This window comes from Epinephelus lanceolatus, chromosome 5, assembly GCF_041903045.1.
Source record: "Epinephelus lanceolatus isolate andai-2023 chromosome 5, ASM4190304v1, whole genome shotgun sequence".
Classification (NCBI taxonomy): Eukaryota; Metazoa; Chordata; class Actinopteri; order Perciformes; family Serranidae; genus Epinephelus; species Epinephelus lanceolatus.
The window spans coordinates 20,203,002-20,225,564 of NC_135738.1; the positions used below are offsets into that span (position 1 = coordinate 20,203,002).

Here is a 22,563-nt window from a genome sequence, read left to right on the forward strand (position 1 = left end):
TTCCTGCCGGGTGTCGGTGGATAAGCCCACAGTGCCGTGCGCAGCTCTGTGACCTGGCCGGCGGCAAAGAAAAACAGTTAATGGAAGTCAGAGCACTAGTTAATGCAGCTGCTCCCCATTAGAGGCCGAGGTCTCCCGGAGTTTTAATCCGCGCCCGCGAAGGAAAATGCACATTTTGGGAAATTGCAGCGCTGAGTGAGTGACTGGGTCCGCTCCTGATGTTGGCCGCTGCTCTCCATCAGCGTGAGGGTTTACATTGAACTGCTGCCGCCCTCCTCCCTCCCTCTGTAACCGGAACAGGGGGCATTCACATCACATGGTCAGTGTGTGTGTGTGTGTGTGTGTGTGTGTGTGCGCGCGCGCGCGTGTGTTTGCGCGTGTACTAAAAGTAGTCTATCAACAACAGAAAAAAAAGTTCTCCCCTATAACTCGTTTTTTAACACATGAATCACTTTCAGGGTTACACATAAATATATTTTATCCGTTTTGTTTTATGTTGTAGGTAAACCTTTTTTTTTTACACCTGTCCATATTGTCATATTGTCTACATCTTATTTCCAGTTGTGGGAGAAGTACTCAAATATTTTAAATAAGTAAAAGTAAAAGTAACAATACCACAGCACAGAAATACTCTGTTACAGGTAAAAGTCCTGCATCTAGAATGTTCTTTAAGTGAAAGTATCGGCACCAAAATATACTTAAGTGTAAAAAAAAGTAAACGTACTCATGCAGAATGGCCCATTTCAGAATAATGTAAATCATATTAATGGTACATCTGTTTAAAGGTGGCACTATACACTACTGGGTAGCTTGTGAATTTCACCAAGCGGTCAATAAAGTCTTACATTTATTCATAACGCGATCAATGTTATCTTCAGTGGTGGCTGCAGCAGCACGTCGGGACCTTGGGTCATCTTCAAGGCTCTCCCTACCCCTCTTGAATTCAGCTGCCCATTCTTGCACAGTTGATAAAGCTGGAGCATCGTCCCTTAATGTAGCAACAGTGTCAGCATGAATGTCCTTGGGGGGGGTATCTGCTTTTTCTGCAGATATTTGGTAACACCACAGAGCCAAATTTTGTCCGAACTGCTCTAGTGCTAATTTTCAAAGTCCTAAATTAGCTGTCAAATGTGGGTTTATCTAGAAGGAAACAAAGCAGTTAGTAATAGGAGAGATTGAATTTAAAGCACGCCAAGTTTCATTGCTCTGGTCTTACTCCATCTTAGTCAGCCGATGAACTTTTCAGCCCACCCTTGTACATCAACTTAAGTGCTGCCTCAGAGTACAATTCTGGGGTACTCCATGTTATGCCTCGTACTTCTACTTCACTACCGTTCAAAAGAAAATATTGAACTTCTAAATCTACTACATTTATTTAATAGTTATTAGTTACTTTGCAGATTTAAATATAGGCTACAGAGCATACTTTTCTAAAATATGATGCACTATTACAGATCATACACTGTAACTGTGAGTCAATTCAATGTCTGTATCTGAAAATCATAAAAAAGATCAAGAAAGTAATTCACTGACAATTAATACTTTTATTTTGAAACTTCAAGTATATTTTGCTGGTGATACTTGCTTATACTGAAGTAACATTTTGAATGCAGGATTTCTGCTTGTAATATAGTATTTTTCTGTTGTTGTACTATTACTTGTAGTAAAGTTAAGGATCTGTATACTTGTTCCTCTGTTAATACATAATGACACAAAATGCATTGTAGTAAAAGACCAGTACGCATCGCATAGTCTCCTTGACCTCCAAAGAAGGTAGCTTTAGTGCTGGTTTGTATCAAACACCACAAACATTAGCTGCAGCAGGTTTTACAGACCAATTAAAAAGCTGTGATAACAGACTTCATGTGACTCTCTGCTTTGACGCAGAACAGACACAAAAATAACAATAATAACCTGTAAACTGCTGCCAGCCCTCACAGTGTTTACTGATGCATTAACTATAGGATAAGCTGTATATTTTAACATCTTTTTATATTCTTAGTGTAGTATTTTATACTCAGATTCTGTAAGTTTATTGGTATCAATTTGTGGAGTAAAAGTCTCACTGCATGTCAATAACCAAGTGAAAGTTTTACCATCCACTACAATGCAGTTGTGTGACTGAATGTGACAGGACTAAAATATATTCATACACTGTAGCTCAGAATAGCTGCAAAATTTGGATGAGCCCAGAGCAAGTTTTAAATAAAAGAGCAACAGCACTTCCAGCACATCCTAACTTTATCCAGGGGAGGAATATTCACATCATCGTCGAGTTCAAACTGTGTAAAAATACTCCATTAAAACTGTATACTGAGAGTGTCGCACAAGGGGTTCACTGTAAATAAGTGCATTTACTCAAGTACAATTCTGAGGTACTTGTAATATACTTGGGGATTTCCATTTTACACTTCAATAGTTCAGAAGGACATATTGTACTTTTTACTCCACTGCATTAATTTGGCAGTTTTACAAACAAGTTATTTTGCAGATTAAGATTTTACAGACACAGTATATGATGTTTTATTATTGACCTTGACCACCTCAACCAGCTACAACAGAGTTGCTTACAAACTAGGCATAAGTTATATTCATCCAAAAATGCAGTAATACACATATGTAAATACTGCAACAATAATATAACACTGAGAGCAGCCATTCTGCTGACTAACCGTGACTTAAGTAAAACTACTTCTGCAGAAGTTCAAGTACTGCAGTTCTACACCTGAATGCAGGACTATTTACTGCAATACAGTGTTTTTATCATTTGATTGTTGCTAATTTTTACTTCTGAATACTACCACCAACACTGTATAGCACTGGCAGCAACATGTCTGATCAAAGTATTCATTGAGAATAAGCATCTCCTCTAAAATCATGAATGCATTCATGTGTTGTTAGTATTATTTCTCCAGGTGGTGCGTAACTGAAACTAGTTTATGTACTGCTGTAGCAATGCATCATATATCCTGAGGTCCTCACATACTTTGAATGTAAAATCTTAATCTTAAAAAAGGTAACTCTAAACTTTCAGCCATGAGATAGATATAATGCAGTAAAAAGTACATGTCTGTGTGAAATGCAGGAGAGGGAAAGTCTCTCAAATGTAAATACTCAAGAAAAGCTCCAAAACCTCATAAATGCAGTAAATATACTTATTTACTTTATTGAATCCCTGACAATAGCAGACATGTTTTGTGATTGACAGCCTGTTTTGTCGGTTGTGATACTGAAGAAAAGCCTAGAAAAGCTGCTGGGGTCAGATGTGCAGCTCTTCTGTCAGCCTGATGAGCTGTGGCAGAAGAAGCGGACAAACAGGGAGACAGGCCGCACGCTGCTTGAGGATAATCCTGTCTGATATGCCGAGGACCAAAAGAGCTGATTTGCAAATTTCTGCATCGCATTCAAACGACCCTGAAATGACACAATGGACTGTAAGCAGCAGACAGACAGACAGAGACCCAGGGCGGTGAATGGATGTGACTGCTGAGGTGAATGTGTTGAATGCAGATGAGGCAGTTGCATGACCCAGCCAGCATGGGAAACATATGGAAGGACAACAGTAAAAAACTGGAACAAATGTAAACTTGACGGGTTATTTTTCACCAGTCAAAAGCAGATTATGAATAATGAACCATCACATTTGGGTTGTATTTCATTGTTGCATGTTATTTCTGGATGACGACACATGAAACACAAGACTGAAATGATACCTGCTGTTGGATCCCCGGGGTTAAATCAGGCCAAGGAAGGTGTCTGCTTAAAGGAACACATCTGCACCATCTGCTGGTGGAAGAGGGAACTGCAACACATCTGTTTCATAACCATAAATACTTTTCTATTTCAAAATGACTGCTGACTGTGCTGGCTCTGTGTTTACTGATCACTATAGTCCTGTTGGAGGCAAATAGCATTTTAAGATGATGGTAATTGCTTTGAGACAGAAAAAATGTCAAGGCCCTGGCTGTGTCACCAGTTTGTGCTGCAGGTGTGGCAAGTCCCTTACTCTCCTGGGTTCCTGATCACATTCATTCAAATCACCTGCTCTCTGCTGCTCACCTGAGAACCATACAGTAATCAACCCTGCAGTATAAAACACCAGCTCTCCGCTCCAGTCCTCACCAAATCGATGAGTCTGCCACTGTGGTATAGTCATGCTTTAGGTTGCTGTTGAATTGCGAATTCAACCCAGACTTTTGCTTGCATACCTTTTTTCCTGGATACTTACCTCGTGTTTTCCTGTGACATAGGATCACAGCCTCCCTGCCCGCCTGTTTGTTCCTCTGCCACACTCCCAGCCAGCCAAACCCCTCCAACCTAGTCTGCTTCCCGTGCCATCAACCCACTCTCATCAGCCTCAAAAAACCCCTCGATTTCTCCCTACTGCCACATTCATTACCCTGGCAATAAAACCCTCTTTTTTTACCACTTTCTTCCTGAGTTTGTGTTCTGCTTTTGGGTTCACCTTGTTGATTGTAACAACAAATGCATTTAGGATTCTTATAAATATCTTTAAGGGCATGTTGTCCAAATGTATGTGGTAAAATTGACCAATATTTGCCTTTTTCTTGCAAAGTTTATACAGATATTTAGCAATTAGATGTGTCAAAAATGTGGGGACCACAAAATGTACTATGTTTATTACAGTAACACTTATTTGCACATTTATCAACTACCTATTTTCATGTTTTGTTGTCTTATAACATTTAATCAAAGAGATGAATTTAGATGTGTTTTCATCTTGACCGTGTTGGTCAATGTAAAAGGGGGAGAAAAAAGCCACATTAAATCTTCTCTGAACAAAAAAAGAGTGAATAAAAGTTTCAACTCTACATAGATAGATGGATAGATTTTCTGTACCAGGCTGTAAACATGTTTGTTTCTGCAGTACAGTTTGGCATTTTAACATAGGGGTCTATGATGATTGACTCACTTTTGGAGTTAGCACCAAGTGGCCATTTAAGGAACTGCACCTTTGTCACTTCCATGTTGACTTCATTTTCAGCCCTAGAGGTTGCTGCTTGGATGTACTACAGTGCATGCATTTTGTGTGTCCAAGTGGTGTTGCTTTTACCCCAGCAGAACACAGCCCACAGGCTCATATTTAATTAATGTTAATGCCTTTATTACATCATATTTTCCAGATAGCCCACAATAAGCTTAAGTAAAGTGTTAATCATTTATGTAATGCTGTATAATTTATATAGAGGGTAGTGGCTTTCATTTATTACATATTTGAAAAGTATACTGTATGACTGTACTTGCTTATGATAAATGATATGATATAGCAAGGAAAATATAAAAAAAGGAACAGTCACAAAGACAGTGAAGGGGTTTGAGGTGGCAACCTTTGGTGTCAGTTCTACGGGAGTCAGTGGGGCGGGAACTGCAAATCTCACTATAACCCATCAAATCTTTGTTATTTCAACTTTGACCGAAGAATCCTTCCACTAGATTAAAAAACACACATTATGTGATGCTAACTAATTTTTTGTCATTGTTAATGATAATAAAGTCCCAGTGTCCTCAAACGAGACGACAATAAAGTCCCAATGTCCTCAAACGAGACGATAATTAAGTCCCAGTGTCTTAAAACAAGTACTTCCTAACTAACAGTGTCTTAGCTTGTTACTGTTACTTCTTACTAAAATTGGTGAAATTTGCTGCCAAATCAAACTACAAACATTATTACTCATAAATAAACAAGTGTCAACCATAAAATGTGATGTTTTGGACCTTGTCCACTTTTGTCTTGGGATTGACTGCAGACTGACTTGGCAGAGATGGCTGCCATCTTGTTTTTACATGGATTAGTAGATATTGTGCTCTTGCTACCACTAGACTGCACGAAAAAGTGTCCACGAATGAGGACAACAGGTCTGAGTTAAGTACAAAGAAGTATAAGGTCAAGTAAACCCAAAATGTGATGTCCATATATGAGGACAGAGGGTCTCCGGAGGATATATATGCTTACACTGACCTTAATCAGTGACAAGATGTGTTGTCCTAGTCACCTAATTGGGGTCAGTTTACATAAAAAGGGTATGTCATGTCTTCTTGGAATATGATAGAAAATTCTATCCTCCTTAAATGGACAGGTAACATCTTCAATATTACACACATGTATCATTTGTTGTTGTTTTTTAAATTTATGGCAAGAAAGCTAACAGAGGGAGGAAATTCACCCTTAATTCACCCTACTAAAATAACCACTACGATCATATTTAATGTTGTAGGCTACAATGATAATGTGCAGTAACACTGTTATAACATTTATGTAACATACTGTATATAACATAATGGTGGCTAATATTCATGTAACATACTGTATATAACATAATGGTGGCTAATATTCATGTAACATACTGTATATAACATAATGGTGGCTAATATTCCTGTAACATACTGTATATAACATAATGGTGGCTAATATTCATGTAACATACTGTATATAACATAATGGTGGATAATATTCCTGTAACATACTGTATATAACATAATGGTGGCTAATATTCATGTAACATACTGTATATAACATAATGGTGGATAACATACTGTATATAACATAATGGTGGCTAATATTCATGTAACATACTGTATATAACATAATGGTGGATAATATTCATGTAACATACTGTATATAACATAATGCTGGATAACATACTGTATATAACATAATGGTGGCTAATATTCATGTAACATACTGTATATAACATAATGGTGGATAATATTCATGTAACATACTGTATATAACATAATGGTGGATAACATACTGTATATAACATAATGGTGGCTAATATTCCTGTAACATACTGTATATAACATAATGGTGGCTAATATTCATGTAACATACTGTATATAACATAATGGTGGATAATATTCCTGTAACATACTGTATATAACATAATGCTGGATAACATACTGTAACATACTGTATATAACATAATGCTGGATAACATACTGTATATAACATAATGGTGGCTAATATTCATGTAACATACTGTATATAACATAATGCTGGATAACATACTGTATATAACATAATGGTGGCTAATATTCATGTAACATACTGTATATAACATAATGCTGGATAACATACTGTATATAACATAATGCTGGATAACATACTGTATATAACATAATGGTGGCTAATATTCATGTAACATACTGTATATAACATAATGCTGGATAACATACTGTATATAACATAATGGTGGCTAATATTCATGTAACATACTGTATATAACATAATGGTGGCTAATATTCATGTAACATGGTGGCTGGTGTGTGAGCGGCTGTTTCCGTGTGAGCGCACTGACTGTGAGTGGACTGTGTGATATTCAGACGAGCTGCTTGTTGAGCCTATTGCACATCAGCCTGCGGTCCAGGATATACTGTACGCCGATTGGCCCAGAAACCCTCGAATGATCTGCTCGGAATTTGTACTGAATGAGTGGGTGAATGAGTCCGTGAACATATTAGACAAGACAAGAGGATGAATTTTGGGATGTTTACTATTGGAAATGACTGTGACCGGAGCGGGAGCAGATAAAATGAGTCGGTGTGTCAGTGTGACTGAAACCAAGGGAGAGTAGCCAAAATCTGGATACTGTAAGTGTGAAATATTTTTCATCTTTCCATGCAGCGGGCCTGCACAGCCCGCCAGCCGCTCTCTGCGATTACTGTCCAACTGATCAATACGCGGGTGATAAACGTTAATCGATAGGCAGTTTGTGGTTTCATGGGTCTGATTTGTGTCCTGTTTTTGCGCATCAACTGCTTTTTAGTGTGATGAAATGCGACTTATTGCATAAATGCGCTGCTATGGAAATGAACAGTCGCACAAAAACGCACCTACAGGCTAAATATAGATTATTTCCAGTGTTTCTATCATGCGGCATGTGTATCAAAGGTTAATGTTTATACAAACAAGTGATCCATATGCGAAAATGCGCCCTGCTTCACCAGCAGCCTCCTGTTAGTCGGATTTCATCATCAATTATTAGTGGGGATGTTGCTCTGCTCTTTGTCTGACTTCTCTTCTGTCACAATGAGTTGGGTGGTTAAAGCAAAGAGAGCAACAGGTTAAAACACTCTTCCTCATTGCTGCTCCCTCTGCACAATCTGTGACTGCACACTGCCAGACAGGGGCGTTAAACACTCCTTCTTCTTTCTGTCTGTAACATCCAGGTGTCAAACTTTGTGGCTGACTGGCCCTTTAGTGTTCAGGTGGACCCAGGCCAGAGACAGCAGTGAGGATGGGAGGTGGAGGCCAGCTGACGGAGCCAGGGGAGCAGGGCAGTGGGCGGGCTGGTGGTGTCTACACCTGGGAGGAGGTGCAGAGTCACTGCGACAGGAATGACCAGTGGCTGGTGATCGATCGGAAGGTTTACAACATCACACAGTGGGCTAAAAGGCACCCAGGAGGGATCCGGGTCATCAGTCACTATGCTGGAGAGGATGCCACGGTAACATGTTGTTTTAATCCCAGAAAGTTACAGTAAAATTTCAACAAACTTTTACTTAAGAAAAATGACAAAAGCATCAAAATATACTTAAAGTATCAAGTGTACTCATAATGCAGAATCATATCATATTAAATATTATTATAAAATGATTAATGTGTTTGTCATTTTAATGTTGCTGCTAAAGGTGGAGCTCATTTTAAAAACTTTATACATTGCTGGATAGTTTGATTATACATCATTATTTATTAGCTAATTTATATTTTGTATCAACAATCTAAGCCTAGTAAATCTGCAAAGTAACTAAAGCTGTCACATACATACTATAGTGAAGTAAAAAGAACAATGTTTGCTCCCAAAATGTAATGAAGCAGAAGAAGAAAGTAGCAGAAAATGGAAATACTCAAGTAGAGTAGTACCTCAAAATTGTATTTAAGTACAGTATTTGAGTAAATGTACTTACTTTACAACCCTAAATGAAATTCCTGAGAATATAACTGAGTCTTGTTGGTGTGGTGTTCATAAATGTCAATGGTGGAATGTAACTAAGTACGTGTAACCGGCTTTTTACTCCACCATATATATTTGACAACTTTAGTCACTTTGCAGATTTGGATTATTTATACAAAATATAATTAACAGAAATCCAACATGCTGAGCTAATATAATCCAGCTGTTGTTAATTAGTGGTTTCCAGCCTCTTGGCTTGTGACTCATCACAAAAAAGGACAACAAACAGTGTTTAGTTGGAGCCTCTTGTCACGTATTAGAGGTCTATGAGTTGTTAGCAGTTTCAGCTGTAACTGTTTTCTTTCCGCATCTGTGTGCCGCCAATCATCTCCTGACCCCTCTTGTGACCTTCTGAGGGGCCTGACCTCTTGGCTGGGAACCACTGCACTAAACTACGATATTGAAATGCTGCTTACACCTTGATGCATCAGTATTAACAATCTAAAACTGTCACATATAATAATATGTCATTGACAGGAGCCATGTTTCTGCAGAATGATTACTTTTACTTTTGATATGAGAACAATTTGCTGGCAACACTTAAGTATTTTCACTTGGGTATTTTTCTACAGCTTTTGAGACATGTAAAGCTGCAGACACATTTGGTGCCCACCATTAGTATAAGACAAACCCACCAACATGACAGCCATCTGAACCCTGTGACAACATGGTAGTGAATAAATGAGACCAAATGTAGCAATAATTCACTTTATAATTCATAATATATAAAGACCTGATTCACATTATAAGTAACGAGACGTAACCCTTCCCATTGCCCTTATCCTAACCTTAACCTTAAACCCTAATGCTAGCTAATCGCTAATGTAGCATTACCATAAGTAAAGACAATACCCTTACCTTAACCTTAATCTCCCCGTTTTTAATGTAATGCTACATAGATGGCTAATTGCTAACTTTGCAGTTTTGTTAGGAATACCACTTTTTAGCCAATTATGGGGTGAAGGGGGCCGACCATGGACTGAAGGGTAAGTGGCATATTTGCGAATCCTAGGATAGTGAAGGAATGACCTGCCCTAGCTCCCTACGACTTGCTTGTACTTGTTGTCTTCACTGGTTGGATTGGTTAGGTTAAGGCAAGAGCAGTTAGATTGGTTGGATTTAGGTTAAAATGCAGCGCCCTAAATGAGCACTATGGGGGCATGGGAACAAGGGGACCATGGGTAGAGTGTCAGGGTAGAATAAGAGGCAGAGTAGGGCATGGTAAGGTGGGCCATTCCTTTGCTATCCCAGGGTTTTTCCCAGGAAATTCCCATGTAGGTGTGGTGGGTGAGTCATGTAGCTAGAGGGTGGTTCATGCAGCTGCTCTAGCTGCAGTTTTACCTACTCGCAGTTTGTACCTTTCACTGATCTGATGTGTTTGTTACTGTGTCTAACCAGGTCTCGCTTGAGAAGAAGTCTCGTTCTGAATTCTCGCGAGTTGAGTTGTTGCAGAAAGACAAATACAAACAGGAGTGGACATACACTGATGTTGCACTTTTTTTTAAGATTATGTTTTGGGGATTTTTCCCTTTAATGACATGCAGCAAAGGGCCACAGGCTGGAATCAAACTGCTGCAAAGGTCTCAGCCTGTATGGGGTGCACACTTTACCTGGTGAGCTAGAGGTCGCCCCAATGGGTATAATTACATTGCAGCCTGTTTCGTGGCAGCTGGTTGCAGCCCTGTCACTCAATACTGGACCAATTTCAAAAACTGTTTTTCCCATTTCTCATTCAGACACAAAAACATGGGAGAATAGGGTTGAGGATGAAAAATATTGAAGTTTCCCTCTGACTAAACTGCCTGAGTGCTTCCTCCACCACTGATAAATGTAAGTACCTGTTTTATTTACTGAATCCCTGATAGGATTTCTCATTTCTGTTTTCCAGGAGGCGTTCACCGCTTTTCATCCTGATTTAAAGCTTGTGCAAAAGTTTCTGAAGCCCCTGCTCATCGGAGAGCTGGCAGCGACAGAGCCCAGCCAGGACCGAGACAAAAACGTGAGATCCGTCTCGGATTCTTCAAATAAAAAAACACCTCATTATTCATGTAGCAGCTTTAGTGTCAGAGGGACAACATGGCCGGATGGACACCATGTACAGAAACACCTGAGGAAGAGGAGTAGGTCAAACCATTCACAGATCTGTTTTGTTATTCATGAGTCTGACAGTGTTCGGGCACATCTGAGATTCTGGACACTCGGGTTTCATCAGCTGTTAAATAACTCAAACTGCTTTAATGCCTTTTTTTTTTACCTCTGTACTAAACCCCTGAAGCTGCACATCCTCAACTGCTATGAGAACCTACATTTCTCTCAGCTAGCTCAAAACTGGCAGATGTATCTCTTCTTCTCTGCTCTCAGGCAACAATCATACAAGATTTCCACACTTTACGGGTGCAGGCGGAGAGGGAGGGTTTGTTTCAAGCTCGGCCTTTGTTCTTCTGCCTCCACCTGGGTCACATCCTGCTGCTGGAGGCCCTCGCCTGGCTCATCATCTGGGTCTGGGGAACCAGCTGGACACTGACGTTTCTGATCTCCTTCATGCTGGCGACCGCTCAGGTGACTCAAACATCATTATCTCTTTGTCGAAATGTTGTTGATGAACTGTGAGTCAGTGCTTGTTGCTCTTCTTCGTCTGTAGTTGCAGGCTGGATGGCTGCAGCACGACTTTGGCCACCTGTCTGTCTTCAAGAAGTCCAGCTGGAATCACATATTGCACAAGTTTGCCATCGGCCATTTGAAGGTGATTGGTATTCTCAATTGTTTATTTGTCTCCTGAAGATTTTACACAGATGTTTAAGAGATTGTTTTCTCAGGGAGCATCTGCCAACTGGTGGAATCACCGGCATTTCCAGCATCACGCTAAACCCAACATCTTCAGTAAGGACCCTGATGTCAACATGTTGCACATCTTTGTAGTTGGAACCACTCAACCAGTGGAGGCAAGTTACAAATATGTCTGATGTCTTAAAAAGCTCTTAAAGGGGCACTTCGCCCCAAAATGAAAAATGCAAATTTTCCTCTTACCTGTAGTGCTTTTTATCACTCTAGATTGTTTTGGTGTGAGCTGCCGAGTGTTGGAGATATCAGCTGTAGAGATGTCTGCCTTCTCTCTAATATCATGGAACTAGATGGCACTTAGGTTGTGGTGGTCAAAGCGCCAAAAAAATACATTTGAAAAACCCAACAGCAATGTCTCTTTACAGACATCATGACCCAGTTACGCGAGATAATCCACAGACCTTGTTGTGAGCAGTTTCATGTAGGATCTATTTTCTTTCTACTGAACTACACCCACCAACCGTATCACCATGCAGAAGGAAACATCTACACATGAACGAGAGGCTTGTGTGAGGTTTTCACGTCGGCATGGTATGCAGCTGGGTGCCGTCAGTGTGTAACAGTGCCTGACAGCATTGGGGGAAATGCGGCCAGACAACAATGTAAGTTAAGCCGGCAAAAAGTCCGAGTAGGGCTGGCAGGAGGAGTGGTGGATCGGTCCAACAATCAACTTTCACCCAGGAGGCTGGTGTTCACTTCCCACATGAATGTAAAGCCAACCCTGTTATATTTTTCTAACCCTAACCACGTGCACGTATTGGCTAAACGTAACCATGTGCATTTGTTGTTGAAGAAAAAAAGGTAAATTTGGAGTGTTGCACTGACTTACAACATTTTTTTAAAGATGCTGTTTGCAAATTGTACATTTCCTGTGAAAACTGAAGTGTATTTTTTTTTTAAGATATTTTTTGGGCATTTTTAGCCTTTATTTGATAGGACAGACAAGCGTGAAAGGGGGAGAGTGAGAAAGGGAGTGACATGCAGCAAAGTGACAGGCACAGGCTGGAGTCGAACCCGGGCTGCTGCGGCAACAGCCTTGTACACAGGGCGCCTGCTCTACCACTAAACCACTGACGCCCCAACTGAAGTGTATTTTGAAAAGACACAATGCATGTAACAGGCTGAAGTTGACACGGCATCCCAGAACGTCAACAACAGACGCATCCAGGGTGCCTTGCACGTCATGTGTCGACATGGAAAGTCCACGGCCGAGTGGCGATACGTGACAAGGTCGGAGTGAGAATATGTTGCATGTAGAGTGAAATAAAGCATCTCTTAACTGCAATAAGGCCTGACTACTGGAACTGCTCTCTGTTAAGGCAAACCCAGAGTTCTGACAGGATTCTCCACAGTGATTTGACCTATCCAAACACCACCAAACACACTCACTCCTGTTCAAGCTCAATGGTGCTAGATGAACTAGGTAAGGATGCACATGTCCGTTTGTGCGCTGATACGGTTACAGGTGTAGGCCTGTAACCGTATGAAACTGCTCACAACAAGGTCTGTGAATTATCTTGAGTAACCGGGTCATGATTTCTGGAAAAAGACATTGCTGCTGAGTTTTTAAAATGTATTTTTTTGGCACTTTGAGCACCGCAAGCCGAGTGCCATCTAGTTCCATTATATTCAGACAGGAGGGCAGACATCTCTATGGCCAATATCTCCAGACTTGTCAACTCACACCAAAACAATCTGGGTTAATAAATAGTTTGACAGCACTACAGGTAAGAGTAAAAATATGTAGTATTTAATATTTCACCAGTTGTTCACTCTAACTCTGTTTTCCTCTTTGTTACAGTACGGCATAAAGAAGATTAAATATATGCCCTATCATCACCAACACCAGTACTTCTTTCTTGGTAAGTGTCTTCGAGTCATTTTAAAAAGTGAAACTATAAAACTTCACCGGAATAACTGTCTTTTTCTCTCATAGTTGGACCACCACTGCTCATTCCAGTCTACTTCCACATTCAGATAATACGCACCATGATTTCCCGCCATGACTGGGTGGTAAGATGCTGTCTTCTGTGTCGTACAGTGCTGTTTATATGAAGACTCTCTATTTCTAGGATATGTCAGGTTACGTGTGGGCTATGTAAAGATAAAAGATGAGTGTCAGAGATTCATGACTCTGGTTTATTACAAAGATCAATCATATTAACCTCCCTGTCTTGTAAAGGATCTGGCTTGGTCCATGTCTTACTACCTGCGCTACCTGTGCTGTTACATTCCCATGTATGGCCTGTTTGGCTCAGTGTTGCTCATCAGCTTTGTCAGGTAACCATCACAACCCTAACATACATGTACCATAATAGTATACTGCCATCAAACACTCATTGTCACTAATACTTACAGTAAAGAGCTGGATAGCAAAAACAGACTAAGTTATAATGGATCATCTAATATAAATAAAAATATAAATAAATGATGCATTAACTTAAATAAACCCATTAGTTTCAACTTACAAACCCTTTATAAGACTTCATAAACACCTTGATTGCATGTTGTGACTGTTGTGTTTTAATGAATGACAGGTTTTTGGAGAGTCATTGGTTTGTGTGGGTGACTCAGATGAATCATCTACCAATGGACATCGACCACGAGAAGCACCGGGACTGGCTGTCCATGCAGGTACCCGGTTTGTTCGGAAACACTTCAACAGCCTGTTGAAGGTGCTGCTGATGTATTCACTTTTGTCTCGTCTTCCTCTTTAGCTACAAGCCACCTGTAACATCAAACAATCCCCCTTCAATGACTGGTTCAGTGGACACCTCAACTTTCAAATCGAACACCAGTAAGTCAGTGATTGAGTCTAAGGAGAGCCTGCATTCACCAGTTTAAAGTTTTAAGGGAAAACAGACACTAAGCTCCTAAGAATAAATCAGAAACAATAATTCTGTAGACACAAAACGATTAACGGTCTATCAAACATCTCTGAACGCTCCTGCAGCACACAGAAATCATCATTAAACTACAATTTAACCCTTTAGTAAGCAGTGGTCAGCCATTACAAAGTCAAACTGTGCAGCCAAACACTTCTCCAACCTACTAAACTTTATTTTAAATTCCACTGGAATACACAACGTTTTCAAAGAAACGGTCTGACCTTTGGAGAAACGTGTACAAAATTATTTTATTGTATAAAATATAAATAAATTGTTTTACAGTATAAAAATTAGTTTAAGTTAGTTAAAGACCCTTAAAACTTGGTTTCAAATAAACCTAAGTACACAAGAATTTCATGACTAAATAACATTAAAAATTAACGTTTTTTGGAGAAAAGCTTGTTAGCTGACTCAGCTAATCTTCAGAAGGAAAAAAACAGAAAGTCTGGTAGAAAAACAAATATAGGCTAAAACAGATAGTTCTCACTTTGGCAGACAACAGTGTGTTCATGTCGGACACTTTTACTCAAAGTAAGAAGCTAACTATTTATTTTTAGAGCTTTTAAAAGGGAAACGGGATGTTAAAACTGTATGTCAAGGGGTGACATTTCAGGACCTTGAGTGCATTTGAAAACTACACAACACTACATGTATTGTGGTGTGGTACTGTATTTGATGAAATTAAGTCAACATCAGTGAGTTTTATTTCTTGTGAATTTACTGTGAATGAGAGTGAAATTATTAAATTGTCATTTCTGGGTGAACTGCAGCTGCATTGTCCAGCTAGCAGTGTATTGATTTGCACTCAGAGTAAATAAATAGTCTATTAAAGTTCCCCTCTCCTGCATTTTTATGTCTTTATAAAACAGAAGAGTAACAAGTACAAACGTTTCCTCGGTGTGCAGTATCATTTACAGAAGAGGAAGCATACAGCTAATGTGAACGTCAAACTTTTTATTGAGTGTGACCTGGTTTACCTCCAGTTGGGCATTGCAGAGTTTGCTGTTTTAACCCGTTCAGATCCCCCGTCCATTCCAATGGACATAACTTTTCTAGGATGTCTAGATCTATGATTACTGTTGTCTGCCTCCACCCAAATGCACAGACTTATTTAATGGGATAGCTATAATCCAATCACAGTGTTCCACACCATCTAAAGTGGACTACAGTAGAGCCACACTCCCTTTTTTAATAAGCCCAAGGCACATTTCAGTCCTTTAATCTTATTGTTGAAATACATAATTTGTGTTTAAACTGTGTTTTAACTAAACATGAGATGTTATATTATTTATACATGTCAAAATATCATATGAAAGATTCATGGTTTGTACTCAAAACAGTGAATCTGTGTCGCCGTTGATTTTCTAATGATACAATCAGCTTATAATGCATATTTATTAGGTATATGTACATTGAATATTATTCTCAAAAGGTTTTCAACATACTGTTTTCTGGAGATACTTCAGAAATTGAGGATATTTTGAGTCAGGATGACAAATACAATACAAAATAGATTTACAATGTGTTTTAAATAATCACTTTATTCAATAATATGAGTTAACCATTCGTAAAAAGAATAATATTAAAACCATGTTTTTTGTTATAAAAAGGTCTGATAAGACTATTTACTGTCATTTTTAGTATTAGGTGATTTCTGGGTTAAGATTATTTGTCCGTTGGAATAGACATAAAAAATAACACATAATAAATTATCCTAATAAAAAAACAATTCTATTGATTTATGGATGCACTGAGAGCAGAAATCCACCTGTACAATATATATTTTCTTTTTGTGTTTTAACATATTTGGGTTCTGAATGTGTTAAATGTGTTAAACAAGGGTGAACACAGCCATGTTTCACTACACTGAACAGTACTGTATAAATCTTTATTATTATTCATGTTAATTTAAACCCCACTTGTCGAGACATGCTGGATGCTGCGATGCCTGATAGACGCCTTCTGTTCCTTTTGTCTCTGAAGTTTGTTTCCCACGATGCCCCGCCACAACTACCACCTGGTGGCCCCGCTGGTCCGTGCACTGTGTGAGAAACATGGGATTCCATACCAGGTGAAAACACTGTGGCGAGGCATCACTGATGTTTTCATGTAAGTGTATTATTTTGTTATTTACTCTCAGGATGAGACATGTTGAGGTTGTACAAAGCAATAACAAAAACATGGTTTTAAGTCTAAAAAGGCCACAAAAGGAGTGTGTGTGTACAGAAGTCCTGAACAAAGGTCTGAACTGAAAGAGCAGCTCACAGAATAATGTTCTCATTTTCTTTTTCAGCTCATTGAAGAACTCAGGTGACCTCTGGCTCGACGCATATCTCCATAAATGACCAGTTTTATTCTCGACACGACAAGGAGTGATGTTGTTTCTCCTCTTCTGCATCATAAACTGATTGTATCTGTTTGGTTTTATAATTCAGTTGATAGTGTGGGAATGATCTTTTCTTAGCTCCGGTGTTATAGTTCAGTCTTTTTTAGATTCTGTGCTGGGTTTTTAGTGCTCACAGGATTTCTCTGGTTGCCTTACAGTGTCTTGAACAACTGTAGTATGGTGTTGTAGATGCAGCTGTGAAACTGATGTGAGGTATTTAAAGTGATGTTTTTTCATTATCTATGATGAACAATAAAATATGACAAATCCTGTATAACTGAGTATTAGTTATAGTTAATTTAACTTCTTTACTTGCAACTCTTGTTCTGCTCTGCTTCTGTTTAAATAAAGGAACTGTATTGACTGTTTGGTTTTATTAACACACTGATGAACACAAGAATTACCTGCAAAAAACTGATAGCAAATATTTACCAAGTTTATTTTGATTATATATTTTTAAAGTGTCCCATAATATTTACAACCCTCTTGAATGTCATCTAAATCTAATATTCATATCATAACATACTCTGACATATTCCTTATTATTCCTGTGTCTACAGTTTACTCTGCAAAATGTCATGCTGCATAAAAACACATTAATGACAGCATCTCACTGACAATAACTTCATGCAGGATTATTAACAATTTCTCTTGCCACAGTATTTATAATAATACCTAATGCTGATCTGCAGCCACCGACCAGGATGACGAGGCTGCTTTGATGTACACGGAGCATGATGAATTATTTATTATAACTGTAAACAGTAATATGAAAATAATTGGCTATTATCAGAAAATGTGTCAAACATTCTGGCACAGATTTAGATATGCGACAGCTACGATCTATTTTAGCCATTCAGTAAACAGCTGCAATATTGACAATGTGCATTAAAACACTGACCACACTGCTCGCACAAATACTGCATGTACGTTACATGCATGTTGTGCTCCCACACACTCCCACACACACTCTCACACACACAAAACTGTACATATATTTATATGTTCCTCTGTTCATACGGGTACGACAACAAAATTTACTGAAAACAAAAGCAACATAATTAGATACGAAAACACTGGAATGCATACACATTGGGTGATACAAAATAAATATACAATTAAAAATGCATACAACATTTCAGTATGATTTACTGTAGGTCAAAACTAACAGTAGAAGCTGCTGCAGTCACAGAGTGAAAGCGCCTGGATGGGTCGTGTTGGTCGGCAGGTTCAGTCTTTGCTGCCGGAGTCGATCCTCCTCTGCCGCTGCTTCATGACCTCCTGCAGCTCTGAGTCTCCCCTGGTCTTCTGCGAAGGAAACACAATAAAATCCATCTTTATAATCTTTTTCTCTCTTACAAATTCTCCTGTTACAAAGAAAGGCCGAGGGTTTGAGAGCGACAGGGGCTGCGAGCTGGAAAAGAAGCCCATCTAGAGCTTTTCATTGACTGTATTGTTAAGACAGAAATCTGCAAAAGCACTGGCAACAGATGTTTCGTGTCATAGGGCTCTAGTTTCCCGGCGCAGCGCAGGTGGCGCAGGGTGGCGAACCCCGCGCAGAGCTAGTTTCTGGAGATCCAGCTTGGCGCAGTGACAGTTTCGTGCCAAAAGGCTTCGCCGAAGGTGCGCTAAAAGCTCGCCATCTGAAACCAGGTCTACTGTCAGCGCAGGGGGAGCGCAGCCGGTGTAAGCCGAAGTTTGGCTGACCGGCGGACAGTGCGCACACGTCACCAAAACCTCAACCTTCCAGAATATCAGGCACATTAACGATGCAATAAATAGCCACAAAACCACTATTCAATGCAACTATCTGCAATCAGCACATAAATGTATCTCTATATCGACTGTCCCGTCACATCTGATGTCAGATCAAAGGGGATTGGCACCGTTTGGCACGCGTAATGGAAACCGAACCTGATTTGATTAACACAGCTGCAAACTAATGAGTTCACATCCCTCTCAGCCAACCACAAACAGCCACAGCATCAGATAGGGAGTATATATTCAGCATCTGTCATCTTAGAAAAGTCAAAAGAAAAGAAACAGAGTGAGACTGCGAGGACTCCCCGCGACACACGCGAACGAGCACGCGCGCGCGCGCACGAGAGAACCGCAACATTGATTTACAATTGTGGTGACCTCCTCCCAGGCTACCTTTGCATCATCAGCCCGTGGAGGTCTGCTCGTAAGTTTCCTCCTGGGAGGAGTTTGGCCGTCTGACGCTGCTGCTCTCTTCTGCAATGGCGAATTGAGTAAACTCTCATTACACCTTGGCGCAGCACATTTAAGGGCGAGGAGAGGGGCTCATTTGATTGGTGTGGTGTGTGTAAAACCCACTCCACACTTTCTCTCCTCCCTCTTTCCGACTTGGGCCGGAAGGAGGGGCGGAGGTGGGAAAGAGGAGTAGCTGCGCCAGGGCGCACGGTGTGCCAAACTTACAAAATCCGCCTGGCCACACCCAGTTGGCGAAGCGCAGGTGCGCTGCGCCTCCGCCGCGCCCGGTCTGCGAAACTAGAGCCCTAAGTCTTTATCAAACACTGGCTAGTTTTACAGTTTGATCTGAGTTTGGTCAGAGAGAGACACAGACGCCCATCTATCTTTTGATCAGCTTCGATACTCTTTGTGTCTGTGGTGTTGGACTTATGAAAATGCAGAAGTGCAATCTGTAGTGGGCAATATGGCCCTAAAATAATATCACGATATTTCAGGGTATTTTTGCGATTCTTGACAATAGAAAATATATTTTATTATCATAATTTAAGAACATAGAATTGCAACAAAATAAGTGATATAGTTTTACATGTCAACTGAACAGATTACCCTCAAATATTCAGTAAAAACTAAACAAAGATGATTTCTCATTTCTTTAGTTTGTAAACAACAACAGTAACTCAGAGTGAGATTCAGATTCTGTATACAATATAAATAGTTCTACAAAATAAAATATACCACAAAATACACATTTAAACAGCTCCCAAATACAAAAATGTACCCTGGGATCGATATATATTAAAAAACAGGAGATTTCCTTCTTTTAGCAAAATCCTAAATGATTTAGTTGTTTGTTTGTTGTTTGTTGTTGGACCTTTATGCTCTGCCATTTCTGCTACCATAACTACTGCAGATTCACATATTCGTAGATTTCTGTTGAGTTGCGAGCAGCACGTAGGACAACATTACCAAAGGTTTATGACAAAATGACTTGATGACACTGACTCCCATGTGCGCACGGAGAAGGAGAGGGAGAGACGCTGTGCTGCTGCCAGAGAAGCTGCTGAATCAGTTCCCTCTGCAGGGAACTTGTGGTAACTCACTAAAACAGTCTGAGAAGTCTGGGACTGTTCATAAAACATTCAGGACGCCACAGTTTACTTCACACTACTGAAGCTGCCCCTCCTTTAGGAACCGCCGCGGAGTCAGTAATAATTTTGCTTTCAGCTATGCTTGTTGTTGCCGTGGGTACAGTGACAGTATGACGTCAACATGTCAACAAGACAAAATATCACGACTATCACAATATGAATTCTTCATGTGGTATTTCAAATTATAATGCTATTATGGTGAACAAGATGATATGGCCCAGCCCTACCCTAGAGCCAGTGAAGTCCCACAGGATGAAGCGTTTCTGATTTGAGCTGAGAGATGAGCAGGGAGATGTGGGCCTCTACTATCAAGGGAATTTTATCATGAGTCACGTACACATACTTCCCACATTGTTGTGATATGAAGCTGGGTGAAAATTGGCAAAGTATCCCTTTAACTCCGGGACTTTCAGTAATCTTTGACTGAAAGATGCAAAATACTTCTCTTTGTGGCAGTTTCTTTGTCCCCTCCATATTTCACTATGTGACTCTGCTTTGACTTAGTACTCATCGCTTTGATCCCATATTACCCTGACAGAGACTAAGTTAATTTTACATTTCATGAATAATATCACAGGTAATGAATCACTTTACAGTTTAACATCAGAGTTACACACAGGTCTGCCACGTAGTTCACATTCACAGTACTTGCAGTGTAAGGAGATTCATCTACTGTATATTTTAATATGGTGTAATTGCTTTTTGTGTATTAATTTAATCTGCACAACTGCTTGTTATTATGTTATTGTCCTTGCAGGGAGTTGTCTTATAATCCTGCCTAGTTAGTTCTGACCTGATTACAGCGTGTTCACACCCACTTTTTGGTTTGCACCTGTATTATTTATAATGTGAATGTGACTCTCTGATAATCTGACAGCTGGCACCAGCTTTTATACAAGTATACTGACTTGTTCCAACATGCCCAGGTAACACTGAAAGCTAAGACAGGTGGATATTATTCAAATCTATTAACTGTTACATTACTTTGCACACAGGTTTGTTCATTTGTTTTGGTTTGTAATTTTTTTTTTACTGATTTTTTGGTGCAAGCGTGTGTGTGACTGACCTCCAGCTCTGCTTTCTGCACCATGACCTGAGAGGAGACACGGCTGCCTTCGTCTCCGCACACCGCCTTCAGTTCGTCTTTATTGAGGGAAAACAGCTGAGCTCCGGTCAGGATCCCCAAACATTCGACAGTCCTGCAGACAAACAGGCAATTCATTCACATATCATTATTATTATACATACATTTACTTTATTTCTTACTTTGCACATAGTTTCCAGTAGTGAGAACACCATTCAAAAAGACACAGATGTGATCAATAACATTAATAACGACCAGTTTCCTTTGGGTTGTGTCTTCACCGCTCATTTCATGAAACTCAGCCATCATTCATGTTATTAATTACACCTGCTCATTCCGGTTGATCCTAATTGAATGTCGAATTTCATGGCAATCCATTCAATTTTTGTTGAGACATTTTACTCAATCAACCCCATGGTGGCTCTGGAGGAAAATGAATGTCTGAACAAAGCATACAAATAACTACAATTCTATTGTGCTGAAGAAATACAATACTTCCTGATATTTCAGTGGGAACTTGAAGGTGTGTGGAGGTATTTTGATTTGCTGGATTGATGAGCGTCATGGATGACTTACGGTTTTGAAAAACCTTTCGAGCTGAGCCATGCGGTCACCTGCTCTGGATTTGAGTCATAGGTGAGCGGTACTTGGCTGCTGGGTGATCGCTCCACGCGGTACTTCCTGGTGGGCGGCTGGCTCTTGTTAGCAGTGATCTTAATTAATAGCTCATTGTTGACCTCATCCATCACTATAGCACAGACGCAGGGCAGAAGCAGACGTCAGAACGAGAACAACTCAACTCAACTTTATTTATAAAGCGCTTTAAAACAACCACAGCTGAAACAAAGTGCTGTACATAGGAGGTCATAAAAACAACAAAACAGCTCTTACATATCTGTAGTTCCTAGATTCCTGACTTTGTTTTTTGTGTTCACTCACTTTTGTCTTTGGGTCTGCCCTTGTTGAAGCTGTCTCCATGGCTCAGGGTGCCAGGAGGGGATGTCCTGTAGCCTTGCTGCAACCGCAC

The 22,563-nt window shown here is 39.9% G+C and overlaps 2 protein-coding genes across 5 annotated transcripts in view; one reads left to right on the forward strand and one right to left on the reverse strand.

Moving 5' to 3' along the window:
- Positions 1 to 7,422: 7,422 nt before the first annotated feature.
- On the forward strand, positions 7,423 to 17,454 carry fads2 (fatty acid desaturase 2). The gene is made up of 13 exons (XM_033635131.2): positions 7,423 to 7,611; positions 8,191 to 8,468; positions 10,864 to 10,974; positions 11,337 to 11,534; positions 11,617 to 11,718; positions 11,792 to 11,917; positions 13,618 to 13,678; positions 13,753 to 13,829; positions 13,999 to 14,096; positions 14,354 to 14,450; positions 14,534 to 14,613; positions 16,688 to 16,813; positions 16,998 to 17,454. The coding sequence occupies exons 2-13, from the start codon at positions 8,259 to 8,261 to the stop codon at positions 17,047 to 17,049; spliced, it is 1,338 nt and encodes a 445-aa protein (XP_033491022.2). The 5' UTR covers positions 7,423 to 7,611; positions 8,191 to 8,258; the 3' UTR covers positions 17,050 to 17,454.
- Positions 17,455 to 17,505: 51 nt separating this feature from the next.
- The window catches only part of eps8l2 (EPS8 signaling adaptor L2), a 33,213-nt gene continuing 28,155 nt past the window's right edge, over positions 17,506 to 22,563 (reverse strand). For all 4 annotated transcript variants that reach the window (XM_033635125.2, XM_033635124.2, XM_033635130.2 and 1 more), the window contains 4 exons: positions 22,476 to 22,551; positions 22,113 to 22,284; positions 21,519 to 21,651; positions 17,506 to 18,398 (listed from right to left, as the gene is read on the reverse strand). In XM_033635125.2, the coding sequence (XP_033491016.1) occupies positions 18,321 to 18,398; positions 21,519 to 21,651; positions 22,113 to 22,284; positions 22,476 to 22,551 (459 nt within the window). In that variant the 3' untranslated portion in view covers positions 17,506 to 18,320. The remainder of the gene's footprint in view (positions 18,399 to 21,518; positions 21,652 to 22,112; positions 22,285 to 22,475; positions 22,552 to 22,563) is intronic.